The following is a 19189-nucleotide window of genomic DNA, read 5'->3' on the forward strand; positions in this document are numbered from 1 at the left end:
ACAAATGACCCCATTTTGGAAAGTAGACACCCCAAGGAAATTGCTGAGAGGCATGTTGAGCCCATTGAATATTCATTTTTTTTGTCCCAAGTGATTGAATAATGACAAAAAAAAAATTACAAAAAGTTGTCACTAAATGATATATTGCTCACACAGGCCATGGGCATATGTGGAATTGCACCCCAAAATACATTTAGCTACTTCTCCTGAGTACGGGGATACCACATGTGTGGGACTTTTTGGGAGCCTAGCCGCGTACGGGGCCCCGAAAACCAATCACCGCCTTCAGGATTTCTAAGGGTGTAAATTTTTGATTTCACTCTTCACTGCCTATCACAGTTTCGGAGGCCATGGAATGCCCAGGTGGCACAAACCCCCCCCAAATGACCCCATTTTGGAAAGTAGACACCCCAAGCTATTTGCTGAGAGGCATGGTGAGTATTTTGCAGCTCTCATTTGTTTTTGTAAATAAAGAAAGACGAGAAAAAACATTTTTTTTTTTCTTTTTTCAATTTTCAAAACTTTGTGACAAAAAGTGAGGTCTGCAAAATACTCACTATACCTCTCATCAAATAGCTTGGGGTGTCTACTTTCCAAAATGGGGTCATTTGGGGGGGTTTTTTGCCACCTGGGCATTCCATGGCCTCCGAAACTGCGATAGGCAGTGAAGAGTGAAATCAAAAATTTACGGCCTTCGAAAGCCTGAAGGCGGTGCTTGGTTTTTGGGGTCCCGTACGCGGCTAGGCTCCCAAAAAGTCTCACACATGTGGTATCCCCGTACTCAGGAGAAGCAACAGAATGCATTTTGGGGTGTAACTTCACATATTCCCATGGCATGTTTGAGCAATATATCATTAATGACAACTTTGCGCAAAAAAAAAAAAAAAATTGTCTCTTTCCCGCAACTTGTGTCACAATATAAAATATTCCATAGACTCGACATGCCTCTCAGCAAATAGCTTGGGGTGTCTACTTTCCAAAATGGGGTCATTTGGGGGGGTTTTGAACTGTCCTGGCATTTTATGCACAACATTTAGAAGCTTATGTCACACATCACCCACTCTTCTAACCACTTGAAGACAAAGCCCTTTCTGACACTTTTTGATTACATAAAAAAATATATTTTTTTTGCAAGAAAATTACTTTGAACCCCCAAACATTATATATTTTTTTAAAGCAAATGCCCTACAGATTAAAATGGTGGGTGTTTCATTTTTTTTTTTTTTCACACAGTATTTGCGCAGCGATTTTTCAAACGCATTTTTTGGGGAAAAAACACACTTTTTTAAATTTTAATGCACTAAAACACACTATATTGCCCAAATGTTCGATGAAATAAAAAAGATGATCTTAGGCCGAGTACATGGATACCAAACATGACATGCTTTAAAATTGCGCACAAACGTGCAGTGGCGACAAACTAAATACATTTTTAAAAGCCTTTAAAAGCCTTTAAAGTTTACCACTTTAGATTTACAGAGGCGGTCTACTGCTAAAATTACTGCCCTCGATCTGACGTTCGCGGTGATACCTCACATGCATGGTGCAATTGCTGTTTACATTTGACGCCAGACCGACGCTTGCGTTCGCCTTAGCGCGAGAGCAGGGGGGACAGGGGTGCTTTTTTTTTTTTTTTTTTTTTTCTTTATTATTATTATTTTTTTTATCTTATTTTAAAACTGTTCCTTTCATTTTTTTTTTTTTTTAAATCATTTTTATTGTTATCTCAGGGAATGTAAATATCCCCTATCATAGCAATAGGTAGTGACAGGTACTCTTTTTTGAAAAAATTGGGGTCTATTAGACCCTAGATTTCTCCTCTGCCCTCAAAGCATCTGACCACACCAAGATCGGTGTGATAAAATGCTTTCCCAATTTCCCAATGGCGCTGTTTACATCCGGCGAAATCTAAGTCATAAAATGCTCGTAGCTTCCGGTTTCTTAGGCCATAGAGATGATTGGAGCCACTCTGGTCTCTGATCAGCTCTATGGTCAGCTGGCTGAATCACCGGCTGCATTCTCAGGTTCCCTGTTGAGACAGGAGAGCCAGAGAAAAACACGGAAGACGTTGGGGGGGGGGGCATTCCCTCCCACTGCTTGTAAAAGCAGTCTAGAGGCTAATTAGCCGCTAGGATTGCTTTTACATGAAAGCCGACCGCTGGCTGAAAAAAATGATACCAAGATGATACCTAAACCTGCAGGCATCATTCTGGTATAACCACTCAAAGTCGTGAATGGCGTACCTGAAGACAAAAAAATGGTTAACAATAAAGCACAGTAAACGGTAAAGTATAAAAAATTGCATACCTGAAAAGCAAACATGATAAAACATAATAACAATAAAACATTGCAGAATAGAATACAGTAAAAAAGAGCAGAACAATAGAGAGAATAGAGAGAGAGAGAACAATAAAACGACAACTATTATTTTTTATTTTATATTTTTGTTTGTGTTTTTTTTTTTTTTTTTTTACACTTTTTTTTGTAACTAACTTTTATAACTGTAACCGGTTCCAGGTTCGGGTCTCTCAAAATGCGATGGCATCTTGGGAGACCCTGTGAAAGTGTGCCTAGTCTGTGCAATGCTGTACCCTACGCTAATACTCAACTAGTGAATGGTAGCGTTCAAAACATTCACCAATGCAAAGACCAGGACTGTCAGGACAGGAGGGACAACAATAGCGGGTGTCACGCCTATATCCGCGCTTGCTGCAGACACAACATCTTTTTTGGGGGGGTTCGTTGGGTAGGGGTACTCGGGAGGACATAAAGAAAATGCCTCTCATGCAGCCGACTGCATTTGGTTGGGGATGTGAATGGGGGAAGTACGGGCGCTGCAGAAGTGGTGGGTTCCCAATTAGGATTGGCGAATGCAGCAGGAAGGGCATTATGGGCACGACGGGCCTGTGTTTGTCTTCTTCTTGGTGGCAGCGGGACACTACTTGTGCTTGCCACCTCACCAGCTTGAACTGCACTTATGGGACTCGCCACGTCACCAAGTGTTACTGCAGTGCGGGTTTGACTACGACCGGGGTGTACTAGGCCGCTGGTGCTTGCCAGTTCACCAAAACGCTACAAAAAAAACTGTTAGCGATCGCAGGGATCAGGCCTGACTCTGCGAACGCTGCAGTTATGCGTTTAGTGTTTTGTAAGTGTCAGTGATCGATCGATACTGCACTTGGGTGGGCTGGGCTGGGCCGGGCGGAGGGGCAAAACGCAGGTGCTAGCAGGTATCTGGGCTGATCCCGCTAACACTGCGTTTGTGGGAACCCTAAACTGCTGGGGATGCTAGTATAGATCTGATCGGATCAGATATTGATCCGTTCAGATACTATACCACTAAGGGAGGTGTACGGTGCGTGCTTGGGTGTTAGCGGTACTGGCGCTAACCTGACGCTGCCTGGGGCTGGTGCTTGCCAGTTCACCAAAACGCTACCAAGAAAACTGTTAGCGATCGCAGGGATCAGGCCTGACTCTGCGAACGCTGCAGTTATTTGTTTAGTGTTTTGTAAGTGACAGTGATCGATCGATGCTGGGCTGGGCCGGGCGGAGGGGAAAAACGCAGGTGCTAGCGGGTATCTGGGCTGATCCTGCTAACACTGCGTTTTTGGGAACCCTAAACTGCTGGGGACGCTAGTATAGATCTGATCGGATCAGATATTGATCCGTACAGATACTATACCACTAAGGGAGGCGTATGCTGTGTGCGTGGGTGTTAGCGGTACTGGCGCTAATCTGACGCTGCCTGGGGCGACGCATATCACCGCCGGGCGATCAGGGGGCTAAACCTTTATTCGGTAATAAACGGCGGGTGCCCTGACACTATAAAAAATAAGCGAACTAACCAGCGTCACCCGTAACACTTATACGGTGATCAGTGGTGAAAGGGTTAACTAGGGGGCAATCAAGGGGTTAAAACATTTATTAGATAGTATATGGGGGTCCCTGACGCTATAAAACGCTGCCGGCGAACCTAAATATTTACCTCCCTAACTAGCGTCACCAGCGACACTAATACAGCGATCAGAAAAATGATCGCTTGGTGACAGGGGGTGATCAAGGGGTTAAAACTTTATTAGGGGGGGTTAGGAGGGTACCCTAGACCTAAAGGGGGCTACCACTCACTGCCCTAACACTGTAACTGTCACAAACTGACACCAATCAGTAATCAGAAAAAAAAAAAAAAAATACTGCTTGGTGTCAGTTTGTGACAGGGGGGGGTGGTTGGGGGGGGGATCGGGGTGTTTTATGTGCCTGGCATGTTCTACTGTGTGTGTGTAGTGTTTTGTGCACTTACATGTCTTCTCTCCTCGGCGCTGGAACGGAAACTGCCAAGCCGAGGAGAGATGACATCACATCCTCTGCCTGTGTGAAACTACACACAGGCAGGGGAGGATTCCGATTGGCTGGGAGCGATCGCGAGGGGGGGGCCACGAACGGATGGTCTCCCCCTCGCCTCCCAACGCTCCCAGTCAAATGCCGACCGCCGCTGGCACCGGGGGGGGTCCGATCGGACCCCCCGCCCGCGGGAGGCAGATCACGTACAGGTACGTGATTCTGCCTGCCCGTGCCATTCTGCCGACGTATATCTACGTTAGGCGGTCGGCAAGTGGTTAATGAACTTTAGCTCCCCAGTGCCAGCAGCGCTCATACAGCCCCAGACCATGACAAGCTCACCACCATGCCTGACTGTAGGCAAGACACACTTGTCTTTGTACTCTTTACCTGGTTGCCGCCACACACGCTTGACACCATCTGAACCAAATATAAGTGAACCAAGTATAAGTAATATCTTGGTCTCATCAGACCACAGGACATGGTTCCAGTAATCCATGTCCTTAGTCTGCTTGTCTTCAGCAAACTGTTTGCAAGCTTTCTTGTGCATCATCATCTTTAGAAGAGGCTTCCTTCTGGGACGACAGCCATGCAGACCAATTTGATGCAGTGTTTTCGACATATGGTCAGCACTGACAGGCTGACCCCCACACCTTCAATGCTGGCAGCACTCATATGTCTATTTCGCAAAGACAACCTCTGAATATGACGCTGAGTATGTTTACTCAACAACTTTGGTCAACCATGGAGAGGCCTGTGTCTTGGCAATCTTATAGCCTAGGCCATATTTAAAAATGATTTTTTTCAATTTCTCAGAGAGCTCTTTGCCATGAGGTGCCATGTTGTATCTCCAGTGACCATTGTGAGCGATAACCAAATTTTACACACCTGCTCCCCATTCACACCTGAGACCTTGTAAGACTAAGGAGTCACATGAGTCACCAGGGAGGGAAAATGTCTAGTTGGGCGCATTTTCACTTAAGGGTGTACTCACTTTTGTTGCCAGCGTTTTTGACATTAATGGGTGTTTTGAGTTATTTTGAGGGGACAGCAAATTTACACTGTTATACAAGCTGTACACTCGCTACTTTACATTGTAGCAAAGTGTCATTTCTTCAGTGTTGTCACATGAAAAGATGTAACAAAATATTTACAAAAATGTGATGGGTACTGTATGTACATCAGTGCTGCATTTCCATACAAAATAATGGCACCACAACGTGCTAACTCACAAAAATTGTTCCTGCCTTCGTGTGGGGGAGCAACGCAGCTGCATGCAGTGCACATGGTTGTGGCATGCTGGTTCAGAGTTTAAGGATTTAAAGGATAGGTTCACCTTTAATAAATAACTAAATGAAAAAGCTCTGAATGAATCGTGTGGTCGGAGCCCTGCAGGGCTTCACTCTTTGCAAATAGGTACAGCGGGTATGGGGAGAAGATCCCTGGTCTGCTGTCAGTGGGGGGGTGGGATTGGGGAGTGGCTGCAGGGGCAGGAACATGTTTCATGTTCCACCCTAAAAACGGGTGGAACATGCAACATCTTCTCAAGGGTGAATTTATCCTTTAAACAGGCAGTGAGGAGGTGATATATTGCCTTCCTCATCTCTCAAATGCCCTCTAAAGGTGTGGATCATAAGACTTGGTATGTCCTAATTGGGTGCAATTAAACTTCAGTCAAATCAGACCTTTTCATGTCAAATGCTGTGTTTTTTCATTCAAACGCAGCTGCTGCTATGCCTTTCAACATAAAACTGAAAGTTTGTTGTGGTATGTCATTCTTTTTGAACTTCTAAGGTCAGTAGGACTAATGCATCCTGACACTTATTCATACTTCTCCATTCAGTACTCTTTCTACCTGCAAATGGCACACTAAATTTTCAGATAGCTATTGTGTTTGTAATTTATGTGCAATTCTTTCTGCAGTTAGCTTTATTTTTCTATAAATGCCCTAAAATGTACCCCCCTCCTTTTGCTTGTCTTGCAGATACCCTAGTTGCGGTGTTGGAGCGGGATACACTGGGGATCCGTGAAATCAGACTCTTTAATGCAGTAGTTCGCTGGTCTGAGGCAGAATGCCAGCGGCAGCAGCAACCTATAACATCAGAGAACAAACGCAAATCTCTTGGCAAAGCATTGTCACTTATCCGTTTCCCACTTATGACAATTGAAGAATTTGCTGCAGGTATTCTTGTCTGTGTTTTTTGACCAGTAAATTCAATTACTTACCCTTTTAAACCACACATCCTTTGATATTACGTGTCCTATAAGCGTTTTGAAGTGGCTAGGATAGTCCCCCACTGCTCCTTGATCAATGCTGGCAGAGTGTGCTTCTGACAGAAACTGCTATTCAAAATTCCTAGAGGGTGAATTGGTACCCAACAGCGGTCGTTGCAATGGATATTTTATTTACACTTCTGTTAACTTCAGTGATCTCATGATTGTCGAGATAGGCGTGAAAACTTGTGAAGCAGCACTGTTTCAAAACTCACTCACTGGACATCACCTGTGTACAATCAAAGGTTTTCAACTCTGTATATACCTCCTAAATATTTGGAGTACAAACAAATCGGTATTAACCACTTCAGCCCCGCAAGATTTGGCTACTGAATGACCGGGCCATTTTTTGTGATTCGATACTGCGCCGCTTTAACTGACAATTGCGCATTGACGTTGTATCCAAACAAAATTGACGTCTTCCCCCCCCCCCACAAATAGAGCTTTCTTTTGGTGGTATTTGATCACCTCTGCGGTTTTTATATTTTGCGATATAAACAAAAAGGAGCGACAAGTTTAAAAAAAAAAAACTATATTTTTTACTTTTTGCTATAAATACCCCCCAAAAATATATAAAAAAAATTTTTTTTTTTCCTCAGTTTAGGCCGATATGTATTCTTCTACATATTTTTGGTAAAAAAAAAATCGCAATAAGCTTATCTTGATTGGTTTGCGCAAAAGTTAGAACATCTACAAAATAGGGGATAGTTTTATGGCGTTTTTATTATTATTATTTTTTTATTATTAGTAATGGCGTGACTGCGACATTATGGCGAACAGATCAGACACTTTTGCACTGCTTACTGTGTAAATGACACTGTCCGGGAAGGGGTTAACCACTAGGGAGCGATGAAGGGGTTGTGTGTCCTAGGGAGTGATTCTAACTGTGGGGGGGCTGGGCTACAAGTGACACGACAGTGATCACTGCTCCCGATGACAGGGAGCAGTAGATCTCTGTCCTGTCACAAGGCAGAATGGGGAATGCCTTGTTTACATAGGCATCTCCCTGTTCTGCTTCTCCGTGAGACGATCGCGGGCACCCGGCGGACATCGAGTCTGCGGGACCACGGAGCATGCGGCGGGGGCGCGCGCCGGCTCGGCGGCAAATTCAAAGGGACGTACAGGTACACCCGTTTGCACAGCCGTGCCATTCTGCTGACGTAAATGTACATGCGGCGGTCGGCAAGCGGTTAAAACAAAAAATGGAAGACAATGACAAAGCTATAAATATGCAAATAACAGGCCATCGGTTTCAGCCATTTGATTAGAGACAATGCATACAACAGCTGTTGTCCGGGTGCCTTAAAAAAAAAAAGGGGGGGGAGGTCCTTTGTAAATTTATACATAATGTCTTGCCTACAATCTTACAGAAGGCACAAAAGTCTTTGCATTCAGCTGGAAGAAAGTGGAGTTTGTTATTTTTATTGAAAAAAAACATGTTTATACATACTTGCTCTGTGCAGGCAATTTGCACAGAGCAGCCTGGATCCTCCCCTTCTCGGGTTGTTCTTCTGTGCTCCTAGCCCCTCCCTCCTCTTGAGTGCCCCCACAACAAGCAGCTTGCTATGAGGCACCTCAGCCGAGTCACATTCAGACACGGAGCTGCGGCCCGGCCCCGCCCCCTCTTTCTCTCCTGGTTGGCTGACTGATAGCAGCGGGAGCCAATGGCACCGCTGCTGTGTCTCAGCCAATCAGGAGGGAGAGTGTCGGATGGCTGAGACACTCCTGGACAGAGATGGGGGATCAGGTAAGTATTAGGGAGGCTGGGGCAGCTGCTCCACATAGGCTTTTTATCTTAATGCGTAGAATGCATTAAGATAAAAAAAAACCTGCTGACTTTACAACTCCTTTAATCCTATTAGCCATCTGACAAAATGCCTGTTTTTGGAGTAAACAGAACACTGCATGTCACCATAAAGACATCTAGTATATACCGTGAAGCATGGTGATGGCAGCCTCATGCTCTGGGGATGCTTCTCTACAGCAGACCAAGGAAGGCTTGCGTTTGGTCCGGTAGACCAAACGCAGCAAAATATAATGAGCAATGGGGAAGAACTGATGCCAAAGGTGCATATACCAAATACTGTGTAAAATTCAGTGTTTTGGGATAAACCGTTAGTCTCACTTTGCAGGGAACTATTGTCACTGTAACATTAAAGGGGTTGTAAACCCTCGTGTTTTTTCACCTTTGCATCCTATGCATTAAGGTGAAAAAACGTCTGGCAGTGACCGGCCCCCTAGCCCCCCCCGTTTTACTTACTTGAGCCCTGTATTTCTGTCGCCAGAAACGCGCTCTCCCTCTCTCCACTGGGTCCCGGCTCTTGATTGGATAGATTGATAGCAACACAGCCATTGGCTTCCGCGGTCAATCAAATTCAATGATGTGAGTGCCGGAGGAAGGGGCCGAGTCCGGCATTCGTGTCTATGGACGCAAATGCTGGACTCTGGAGTGCGCCCGCAAAGTAACCCCCCTGGAAAAGAGTGCTTCTCTTTTCGGGGATATTTGATGCGGGGAGAAGCCGCCAGGGGACCCCAGAACACTAGGTTCGGGGCCACTTTGTGCAAAACGAGCTGCACAGTAAAGGTAAGTATGACATGTTTGTTTAAAAAAAAGAACCCCTACAATCACTTTAATCTATTTCTGTTGGTCATTCAGCTTGGAGGAAACACCATACTACCACTTCGGCTCGTGCTTTTGAAGCACCTCATGCATTATCTGGTTTTGTTTCCTTCAATGCTTTGGCCAACTGCAACCCTTATCGGTACCAGCTGCTTGGGTTTGGGAATACAGGCCTGTGTCCACAGGCACCCTTTATATCCACTTTTTATTTTGTCGTTTTGTGCACAGATAGCGCGATCCGCTCCTATTACCATTTCAGGGTCCTCAGTTTACTCCTGAAGAGATTGTATTTGAGCAGATTCCATATGACTCAGATTTACCAGAAGTGGTTTCTAACCCGAATGATACCTTCTACCCTACATTTGGGGGAGTATCCTGCTGTACTAAGCCTAGGATAATTGGAGCTCTCACCAGTGGCGGCTGGTGCTCCATTTTTTTTTTTTTTTTAGGGGGGCGGCAAACAAACCCGCCACCGGGTCCGCGGACTTGCCCCATCCACAATCGCGACTCCCCCCCACCCCCCCTTGGCACGGCAGATGGATGAAGCAGTAGGAGAGCAGCCAAGTAGACAGAGCCGGGCTGTGGCACGCTCCAACTACAGAAATCGCCATCTTTTTTTTCTCCCAGCTCAGGCCACATGGTAACTCTGCCTCTGCACATCACCACCAGAGACTGCACGCTCCTTGACTGCTGCCAGCTTCCTCCGCTCCTCTACTCCTCTCTGCTCCAACCACCACCGCACACATCACATAAGTGCGTGGGCTTGGAGCACAATGCTCTGCGCCCCGAGCCCACCCTTTTTTGAAGCCAATTATATAGCCTCAGGCTCCCCTGCGCTCCTAATGGACAGGCCGTCACAGGTTCACAGCTAGAAAGACTTTTCCCAATACATACATTTGGTGTTTAAAATCTGTATCCATGAGGACTGGAACCAACTACTGTAAAGAATCGTAGAAGGAGCTTTTTGCCTTTTTGAAAGTAAATGTATTGCTTAGTGCTTTCTGCCCACTGTAGACACTCCAGTCATGCATCTTAACAAGAATGCCACCAAACATGTTGGTGTGTTTATCCTTACAGATTTCACCGACTGACCATTTGACTCCCTCCTTAGGGCTGTTTGAATAATTCTATGTTCTTTGTTGGTTACTTTTTGTGCCTTTTAGCACCCCTCCATCATAAGGGCAAAACCTTGTGCCCTGGTGCTTTCTATACTTGGGATGCCCCCAAGTAATCATCCTAACATACTTGCCCTTTAAAATAAGTCCTCTCTTTGGACTTGCTCTTAACAATGTTGCTGTTTTAAATTCTCGATGTTGTAAGTGCATTTTATTTTTCTTAATAAATGATGTCCTATCGGAATTATGCTATGGTGAGTTCTTTTCTCATTTTTGGCAACTTCTGAGCACTGTTGGAACCTTCCTGATTGGTGGATTCATGCTACTTGCTGACTATGCCCTTTGGACCATTTTGAGGCACCGTTTACCATATCTGGATAAAGGCCCTGGCCGGGTAAATAGCCGCAAGCGTATCTAGCTTGCAATATGGTAAGCGCGTATTTCATGTGGTGTTGACACTCTGGTTGTGGTGGAGGATTCGTCACTGTTTTTTTTTATTCCATGTATACACTTGATTTATGGACTTTGGGCTATGGACAGTTGCACAACTGATCAACATTTACCCTTTATTCACTTGTGTTTATTATTCATGATCTTTTTCATAGTAATTTCAATAGTCACGGTTTATGCTCTGATCATAATCTTCTTTATAGTTTGGTTAACACTTAGTAATATTTGTTATATCAATTCACGTGTTTTCCTAGCGCTGCTACATTTTTTCCATTTATTCTGTCTGTGTATCTCACTTTTAGTGGCACTAGCGCGGTATCTTTCTTTGATTACTCTTAATCTCATTCTGGGTGTTCCTGGTCTTTAGACTTGGTGCCTGTTTTCAATGCAGGAAATGTGTGGATGGGGTGGAGGAAAGCCAACCTTCATCTACTACTGCTGTAGTACTTTGTACGTGGCCAGGGTCTACCTCCCACTCAGTCAGCAGATATCTAAGCTAGAAGTCTGTCTCATCTGATACTTTTGTATGGACCAGTTTGCTGATCCTACTGGATCACTTGCCTCCTCGCAGCTTGGCCAGTTAGTCTTCCCCCTTTGCGGTCAACTCTAGACCTTTTGATCTGGGTACCTCCTGCAGCCTTCCTGTCCCTTTAGGAATTACTGCTCCCCATCAATGCATCTTCTCAGGTTTGCCTACTTTGTTGGGTTGGCCTATAATGTTGCCTCCAGGCTCTGGACCTTTTTTGGGCTCTTTTTCTATCATAGAGGTTGACAAGGGGAAGTCCTTATTGCTCTTTTCCTTAGTTAAGACATGATTCTCCAGTGTCGTCCAACTGTTCTGAACCCTCCGAACAGCACTAACCTTTATGCCCACCGTATTGCCTTTTCCTGGCATTCCCATTGTGGGTCAATCAAGAGACCTTCCCTGAAGACTCAGTTTCCTAGAATTTCAAAGTTCATGCAAAGCCGGGGGTCCTATTGTCTGCTATTCTTGTCTAGTTACGAATTAACTACTGTCTAGTGCTGGGCATCTTGTGTAATCTTCAAGTGGTGCTGCCCTGACTCAAATCGTTGCATTAAAAAAAAAAAACCTCCACTTACTGAGCACTTTTGACCCTTTTCTAGTGTGTAGCTGATTTTTCTTTTTAGTTTACTGTAGGAGTTGATGACATTGTTGTAGAATTCGCGTTTAGCATGGTCCCTGTTCTCCTGTTCTCATGCAGTCTCTGTCCTTTTTGGTCTCTTCCTCTGAGTTTGAAATTTTGTGCAAGGCATTAAGCTGGTTAAAGAAGTCCCGAACATTGTTTGCCAGACTGTCTGGGGTGGGAATGATCATCCCCCCCCCCCCCAAATCCTGGGAGAATTTTACTAACCAATGTCTTCGGATCGCCTCTTTTGATGATCACCACTTTGAAAAGTGAGTGTTTTGTGCTGGAATGTCCTGAACTCCCCTGGAGGGTCAGCAGGCAGTACAGTTACCCTGCTGTAGATTTCCCCTGAGGCCTGGTTCACTACTATGCAGGTTGCAGTTGATATGCATATTCCAGGTGCATTTTTCAGTACTTGTTTTTTTGTTCCATTGAAGTCTATGGAACCAAAAACACTATCTGCTGGTCCCTGGCCCTTTCCTTAAAATGCACAGATGTGAACGTGACCCATAGGAAACCATGTTAGATGGACTGTAGTGTGTTTGTTTCTGAAAAACTGAAAACGCACTAAAATATGCATAGGTGTGAACCAGGCCTAAGTGGGTATTGAAAGTGTGGAGGCCCTGGCCTTTGGGTTTAAAGTGTAACTAAACCCACAACAGTAAAATGTCTGTATATGGAGTAAAGCATGCTGGTTATACTCGCTGTGGAACCTAAAGGGTTAATCCTCTGCATTGTGTAAAAAGGCTATTCAATCCTGTCTCCTCTGATCATCTCTTCCTTCCACTGACTCCAATATATATATTTTTCTACTTGGGACAGTGCATGGGATCAGCACTGTCCAGACAGAGGGTCAAGGGGTAATTGTGGGAGAATGAAAACTCCTCCTACAAGCTTTAACCAGAAACTTATAGAAGTCTCAAGGCTGCCCTAACTGCTGATAAAGGGGGATTTAGCAGTTTTATGTTTACTAAAATAATTGCATTTCCGTGTACTGTGGAAGACCAGATATAGTGGATGCAAGCCTCCTCCTGGGTTTAGTAACAATTTTATGCTGCTTTAAGGGTTTGGTATGCTAGCCTGAAGTATTTTCTGCCGTTCTTTGCTAATGGACATAGTATGTCTGTTCCAGTTTTCCTTTAGGGATCTGCCTATTTTCTATGGCTTGATCTAATCAACCTTTCCTTCTATTGACCACAATAGCTGTTGGTCTAGTTTCCTCCCATTCCAGTAGTGTGATATTCCACCTGTGTCTATTTTGTTTTGGAGGGTGGGGGTGGGGTGTTTAGTTTGATGGAGGCCCATAGCTTCTTCAGGCAGCAGTTTTTCCTTTTTATTGGTAATTATCTGTTCTGGTCTGGAGCAGGTTGATCCCTGGCACCCCTCCCCTGGTCATGACAATTTCTGCATTTGGTTGACCCTTCCTCAACTATACTCATTCTAGTGTTGATTCCTTCCGAAGCTTTACACAGCGATCTCCACATCTGTTAAATCTTAGTGTCATTTGCGCCCCCTCAGTTGGACATGAAGAATTCCTAACATTCCTGTGTCTCTCAATGGGCGATAAAGAAATGATGGCTTTTGTACTTGGCGTAAAATATTTCTGAGGTCCATTAAGTGAACATAGGTCTTGCACCCCCTGACGCCCCCCCCCCGGGTGGTATTGGCCCTTATACTGCTTGCTCACAAAACTAAAGCATGGGGCTTCCCTAATTTTCGTTTGAAAAACCTAAACCAGAAATTGGACCTGAGGGCGAACCGTTCTCCTCACACCTACTCAGGCTCTTTAGGTAGACCTGAAAGAAAACAGGCAGTTCTCTAAACTTACACTGGAACCGCGCTTGATGCATACAAAGCCACCTCTAATTACTTAATTTTGCCTGATACTCCTTGCAAGCTAAAGGACCGGATGGGGGACTTAAATTAACTTATTCTACCCCCTATGCCCTATACAATCAAAGACAACTTTTAAAGGCCATAGTCTGAGAACAAGAACTAGCAAAGTACCAGAAAAACAAATGCATAAGTGATCACAATCGGCTTGATGATCCATATTCCCGATTTAAGTGGGAGGATATGCTGAGACCACTGTCTTCCTTTATACAAGCGCTTGATTTTCCTGCTAAACACGTGAGTGTATTTCCTTTGCTTTTCATGTATTAAAATTTCCATACGGAGTTACGCTATATGCCTTCCTCTTTGTTTTAACGGCGGGGCTGACTGCCTATATCTGAGTCCATCCATACCTTACACCTGTTCGGGGGTCCATCTGGAGGTCATATCTGGATAGAGCATCTGATCCCCTTGGTATATTATACCACAAAGCTTGATTGACTCACTAGGTGTACACCTATTTGAGTTCAATTCCTCTGCTAAGCAGCTTCTGGCGTCTTTGGTGGTGGATCTACTATCGACTGTTATTACATCATACATATTTGAAGTTAGACTGTCACTATATTATATCCACATGTGGTTGAGGATTATCATCACACATGATTGAAGCTTGTCACTGACTCTTTTTTTGGACATCACACGTCCAAGTTCCTCTGTTTATAGACATCACGTGTCATAGTAGAGGACTGCTTGAAGTATTTTTGAGCACATCATTTATTATTCACGTTTTTTGTACTCATAATATTTGTTATGGTTTATATGATCACATAAGCGCTGCACATTTCCCCCAATTTGTCATTTTTGCAACTTTATCCACTGCGGTGCTGGCTGCTTAAGTTTTTTTTTTTTTTTTTTTTTCCAATTTTTGTTTGATTTCTTTTATAGACAGCGTGGTATATATTTGTTTATAATTTACCTGGTCTGCTTTGACTAGTTGTGGGGTCACTATTGCTAGGCGGTTAGCTATAATTTTTGCATATATTTTTAAATCAGTATTAAGCAACGAAATTGGTCTAAAATTTTGAGGACAGTCCGGCTTCTTCCCTGGTTTTGGCAAGGCTACAATAGTGGCTTCCAGCATCTCTTCGGGAAAAGAGGTAGTTGAGGCAGCGTAGTTAAATAAATTTTTGTAAATGTGGAGAAAGAATTGTTGCAAATGTCTGGTAGTATTCTGCAGAGAACCCATCACTGCCAGGGGATTTATGTGCTGGGAGCAATTTTAATTGTGTCTAAGATTTATTTTTCTGATATTGGTGTATTAAGAGTCTAAGGCTTCCTCACTTATTTTGGGCAGGGTTACTGAATTAAGGAAGGTGTTTATATTGAGATCATTTGGTTGTGGGGGTTTTTAAGTCAGATTTCAAGTTGTATAGATCACTATAGTATTTCTGGAATGCATTGGCAATTTTAGTTGGGTGATAAACTGTTTGGCCTGTATGAGGGTCAGTGATAGAGATTAGTTTGGAGTTTTGTTGTTTTTTCCGTATGTAGTTAGCTAGGAGTTTGCCTGCTTTGTTGCCGTGTGCGTAGTAGGTAGCTTTAAAGCGTTTCAGAGATGTTGTATGGTCTGCTAATAGGGCTAGCCTAAGCTTTTGTCTACATTCTAGAAGTGCTGATTGGGTGATAGGGGAGGGACTTTGTTTATTATGTGTCTCCAATGTGTTTAGATTTGTTAGGTTGGTGAGAATTTTAGTCTTCTGCCTCTTTTCCCTAGCCGCAGCTTGGATCAGCAAGCCTCTACTGTAAGCCTTGTGAGCACACCACAATGACATCACATTCACCTCTGTATTATCATTATGTTGGAAGTATTCTTTAAGTGATTTAGAAAATTCATGCGATTACATGGTCAGATCACGCCCCAGTGACCAGAGAATATTGAGGTTGGATAACATCAAGTCAATCCTTGAGTAGGAATTATGAGGGGCATAAAAGTATGTATAGTCCCGTTCTGTAGAGTTAATGCATCTCCAGGTATCATAAAGATTAGTTTCTGCAAGAAATTTTTTAAGTTCATATCTGTGTGCGCTCTGGTGGGATGAGCAGTCCAAAGATGTGTCCACCACACAGTTGAAGTCCCCACAGATAAGTAAAGCTCCTTGTTTGTGTTTATTAATTTTATGGTGGAGAGCTTTTAAGAAGGATGCTTGTCCAGTATTTGGTGCATACAGATTGACTATCGTATATAGCAGATTGTTTAGTTCACACACCAAGATGATATACCTGTCTTTGGGGTCCGTTACAGCTGCGTGAAGTTTGAAAGCTACTGATTTGTTGATTGCAATCATTGTGCCACATTTTTTAGTTGGGGCACAAGCTTGAAATATATGAAGAAAAGATTTATACGTGCATTTTGGTTGTTTGTCCTGGGAGAAATGAGTCTCCTGTATGCAAAGAATGTCCCCTTTAAGTTTTTTTGCCTCTTGCAACATGGTCTTTCTTTTAAATGGGCTGTTCAGGCCATGCGCATTAAGCGAAAACACTTTTAATGGTCATATTTATTTTGTGGAGTTATTATTGTGTGTTGATCCATACAATTATTGGTATAGTGCAGATTTCTACTATTACCTGTAGATGGCAGCAGAGGATAAGAAATTAATTGCTGGAAGTTGAAACCTCTATGTAATTCTGGTTGATCTGAAGTCACTTGTGAATTCCAATGCAGGGGTTCATCGTAGCTTGTAGGTACATGTAAAACAGAAGAAAATAACTAAAAAAGGACCGAAAAACACAAAAAAAGGTGAGACAGTTCACAATGTGCGAAAACATTTGCTTCAACACGGTGGGGGTCTTTGCTCCCTGAGATCCAGAATTTTATTCATGATAAGTTACAGAAAAGCGTGAGGTGTTGCAAATTGCAAGTGCTGGTCCTCATTGTTTTCACCCAGGTATAACTTTTTGCCATCCAGTGGAGATTTTATGAGTAGGTAAAGTAGAGTGGGCTTCTCCTTCTTCTGGAATGAGCAGCCACTGCTTGGCTAGTTTTAGGCCGTTTTCCAGATTGGTGATGGCGTAGGTTTTGTTTTCCCTTGTTATGAGGATTTTGGTTGGAAACCCCCATGTATAGGGTTTTTTGTGGTTTTGAAAAAGCTTTGTCAGCATGGCGAGGTTCTTCCTAGCCAGCATAGTATGTTGTGAGATGTCAGAATACACAGAAATATCTGCATAGGGGTCAGGTAGGGGGGAGTTCTTCCTAGTGTATTTCATCAGGTCCTCTTTCACATGAAAGAAATGAATACGTGCAATGATGTCTCGTGGTACCTTGTCGGGCAAATGCTTGGGTTTAGGCAGACGTGTGCATGATCTACAATCACCTCCCCCTCTGTTGTATCTGGCAGCAACGTAGAGATAAATTGCTGAACATATTTCCTGAGATTTGCTGGTGCTATAGATTGTCACCCCTCTCAGCTTTACATTATTCCTCCTCGAGCGGTCTTCTAAGTCCGCCATTTTGTTTTTAATCGCTAGTATTTCATCCTCCGCTCCATTATAGGCATCAACCAGCTCATTATAGGCTGTGGTAAATTCCCCCATTTTGTCCTCTGCATGAGAGACTCTGTCCCCAATAGCAGCAACTTCAGCTTTCAATTGAGTTGTGCATTACATTATTCCATTATCCAGTCCCTGTGCAGTGAGCCCCTTAATGTAACCAGCATATCTTTCATCATGGTATGTTAGTGGCTGATCCAGGGTGGGGAAGTCATGCATTTGTTCTATGAACTCTTTTGTACTGTCCTGTGACGTGTCATGTCCCCCCAGCTCACCTGGATATGTATGCTCCACTGACCTTTTTTGTGATGCCTTCTGTGGGCTATGCACAGGGGTTCTGCTCGGCGAGGATCTGTTGCTTGTTCCTGGGGAGGATGCCAGATGCTGGCGTTCGTTCCTGGAGCTTCCACTGCTGCCCCGGCCGCACCGCCATCTTGAGGTCCGTGATCCTTGGCTAGGCCGAAAAAGTGCATCAGCTTTCTGGGGCCCCGCTCGGGCTTTCTTTTTAACATATTGATATCAGATAATAGCTGAGTGCCTGGGCTATCTATATCACCTTTCGCTGCCTTTCTGTTTTGCTCCTTGTTGCTGGATTGCTCTGGATTCTCACAGAGCTCTCTCCTTAGGCTGCCATCTCCTTAGCTGCTGGCCATGCCCCCTTTTCTGCTTCCTTTCTAATTCTTTTAAAATAAATTGATGAAAATGTTGTGTGTACAGTGTTCTCTACCCCACTTTAGACTTCCCTCTATGACGTGATAGATTTCCCTGGCAATTTAGGGATATCCCCCCTCAAACAAGCTTGTCCTGGGTACAATCTGCTTGAAAGGTTTCCTACATGTAGATACGAATGTGTTTGTATTTTTTATTGCCTTCAATGCTTGTTTTGACCTTTTGCAAGATAGCATGACGTATTGGTTGTGCCTCATCATCTTGACATTGATCTGAGAAGTTGTCTTTTTATTGTACCTGTGACACATCTCTAAATAAAAAAATGTGTGTGTGTGTGTATTATATATATATATATATATATATATATATATATATATATATATATATATATATATATATATATATTATAGTTCTATTTCAGGAGTTGGCATGAGCTCTTGTTTGGATGGCATCTGGAAGTGCCGCTGTGGTGGAATTTAACACTAACAAAAGGTTAAAGTAGAGGCTGGGCTTCTTGCATGTTTTTGTTTAATAAAGACAGACTTGGGACAGAATCACTCTAACATTGTTAACCACTTCAATACCAGGCACTTACACCCCCTTTTCAGCTTTCAGTGCTGTCGCAATTTGAATGACAATTGTGCGGTCATGCACTGTACCCAAACACATTTTTTATCATTTTGTTTCCACAAATAGAGCTTTCTTTTGGTGGTATTTGATCACTGCTGTGTTTTTGTTTTTTTTGTTTTTTTGCGCAAAAAAAGACCTAATATTTTGAGAAAAAAAAAGTTTTCTTTGTTTCTGTTTTGTGAATAAGTACTTTTTTTTTTCTCCTTCACTGATGGGCAGTGATGAGGCTGCACTGATAAGGTGGCACTGGTATGCAGAACTGATGGGCACTGAAAGCCTGCACGGGTACTGATGGACACTGATAGATGTCACTGATGGGCTTCACTGATAGAGACATCTGGCAGGCGTTAGTAATGGGCACTGGCACCATTTGTGGGCACTGGCATATTGGCACTGTGTGGCATACCTGGTCATCCATCCATGGTGGCATCCCTGGTGGTCCTGAGGGGGCTGCGCTGATGATCAATCAGTGCAGCAAACCCCCCCCCCCCCATGAAGAGAACCGCCGATCGGTCAGACGGAAGTGAGGAAAAGCAGATGCACGGCTTTTCCTGTTTACACTGTGCTCA

General features: G+C 43.7%; 1 protein-coding gene across 4 annotated transcripts in view; it reads left to right on the forward strand.

Moving 5' to 3' along the window:
- Positions 1-19189, forward strand: part of BTBD2 (BTB domain containing 2) — a 239590-nt gene that overhangs the window by 112972 nt on the left and 107429 nt on the right. For 3 of the 4 annotated variants that reach the window (XM_073595242.1, XM_073595219.1, XM_073595234.1), the window contains exon 5: positions 6320-6517. The exons of the other annotated variant lie outside the window; for it this stretch is intronic. In XM_073595242.1, the coding sequence (XP_073451343.1) occupies positions 6320-6517 (198 nt within the window). The remainder of the gene's footprint in view (positions 1-6319; positions 6518-19189) is intronic. 4 annotated transcript variants of the gene reach the window in all.

The sequence above is a fragment of the Aquarana catesbeiana genome, linkage group LG01 (assembly GCF_042186555.1).
Source record: "Aquarana catesbeiana isolate 2022-GZ linkage group LG01, ASM4218655v1, whole genome shotgun sequence".
Taxonomy (NCBI): Eukaryota; Metazoa; Chordata; class Amphibia; order Anura; family Ranidae; genus Aquarana; species Aquarana catesbeiana.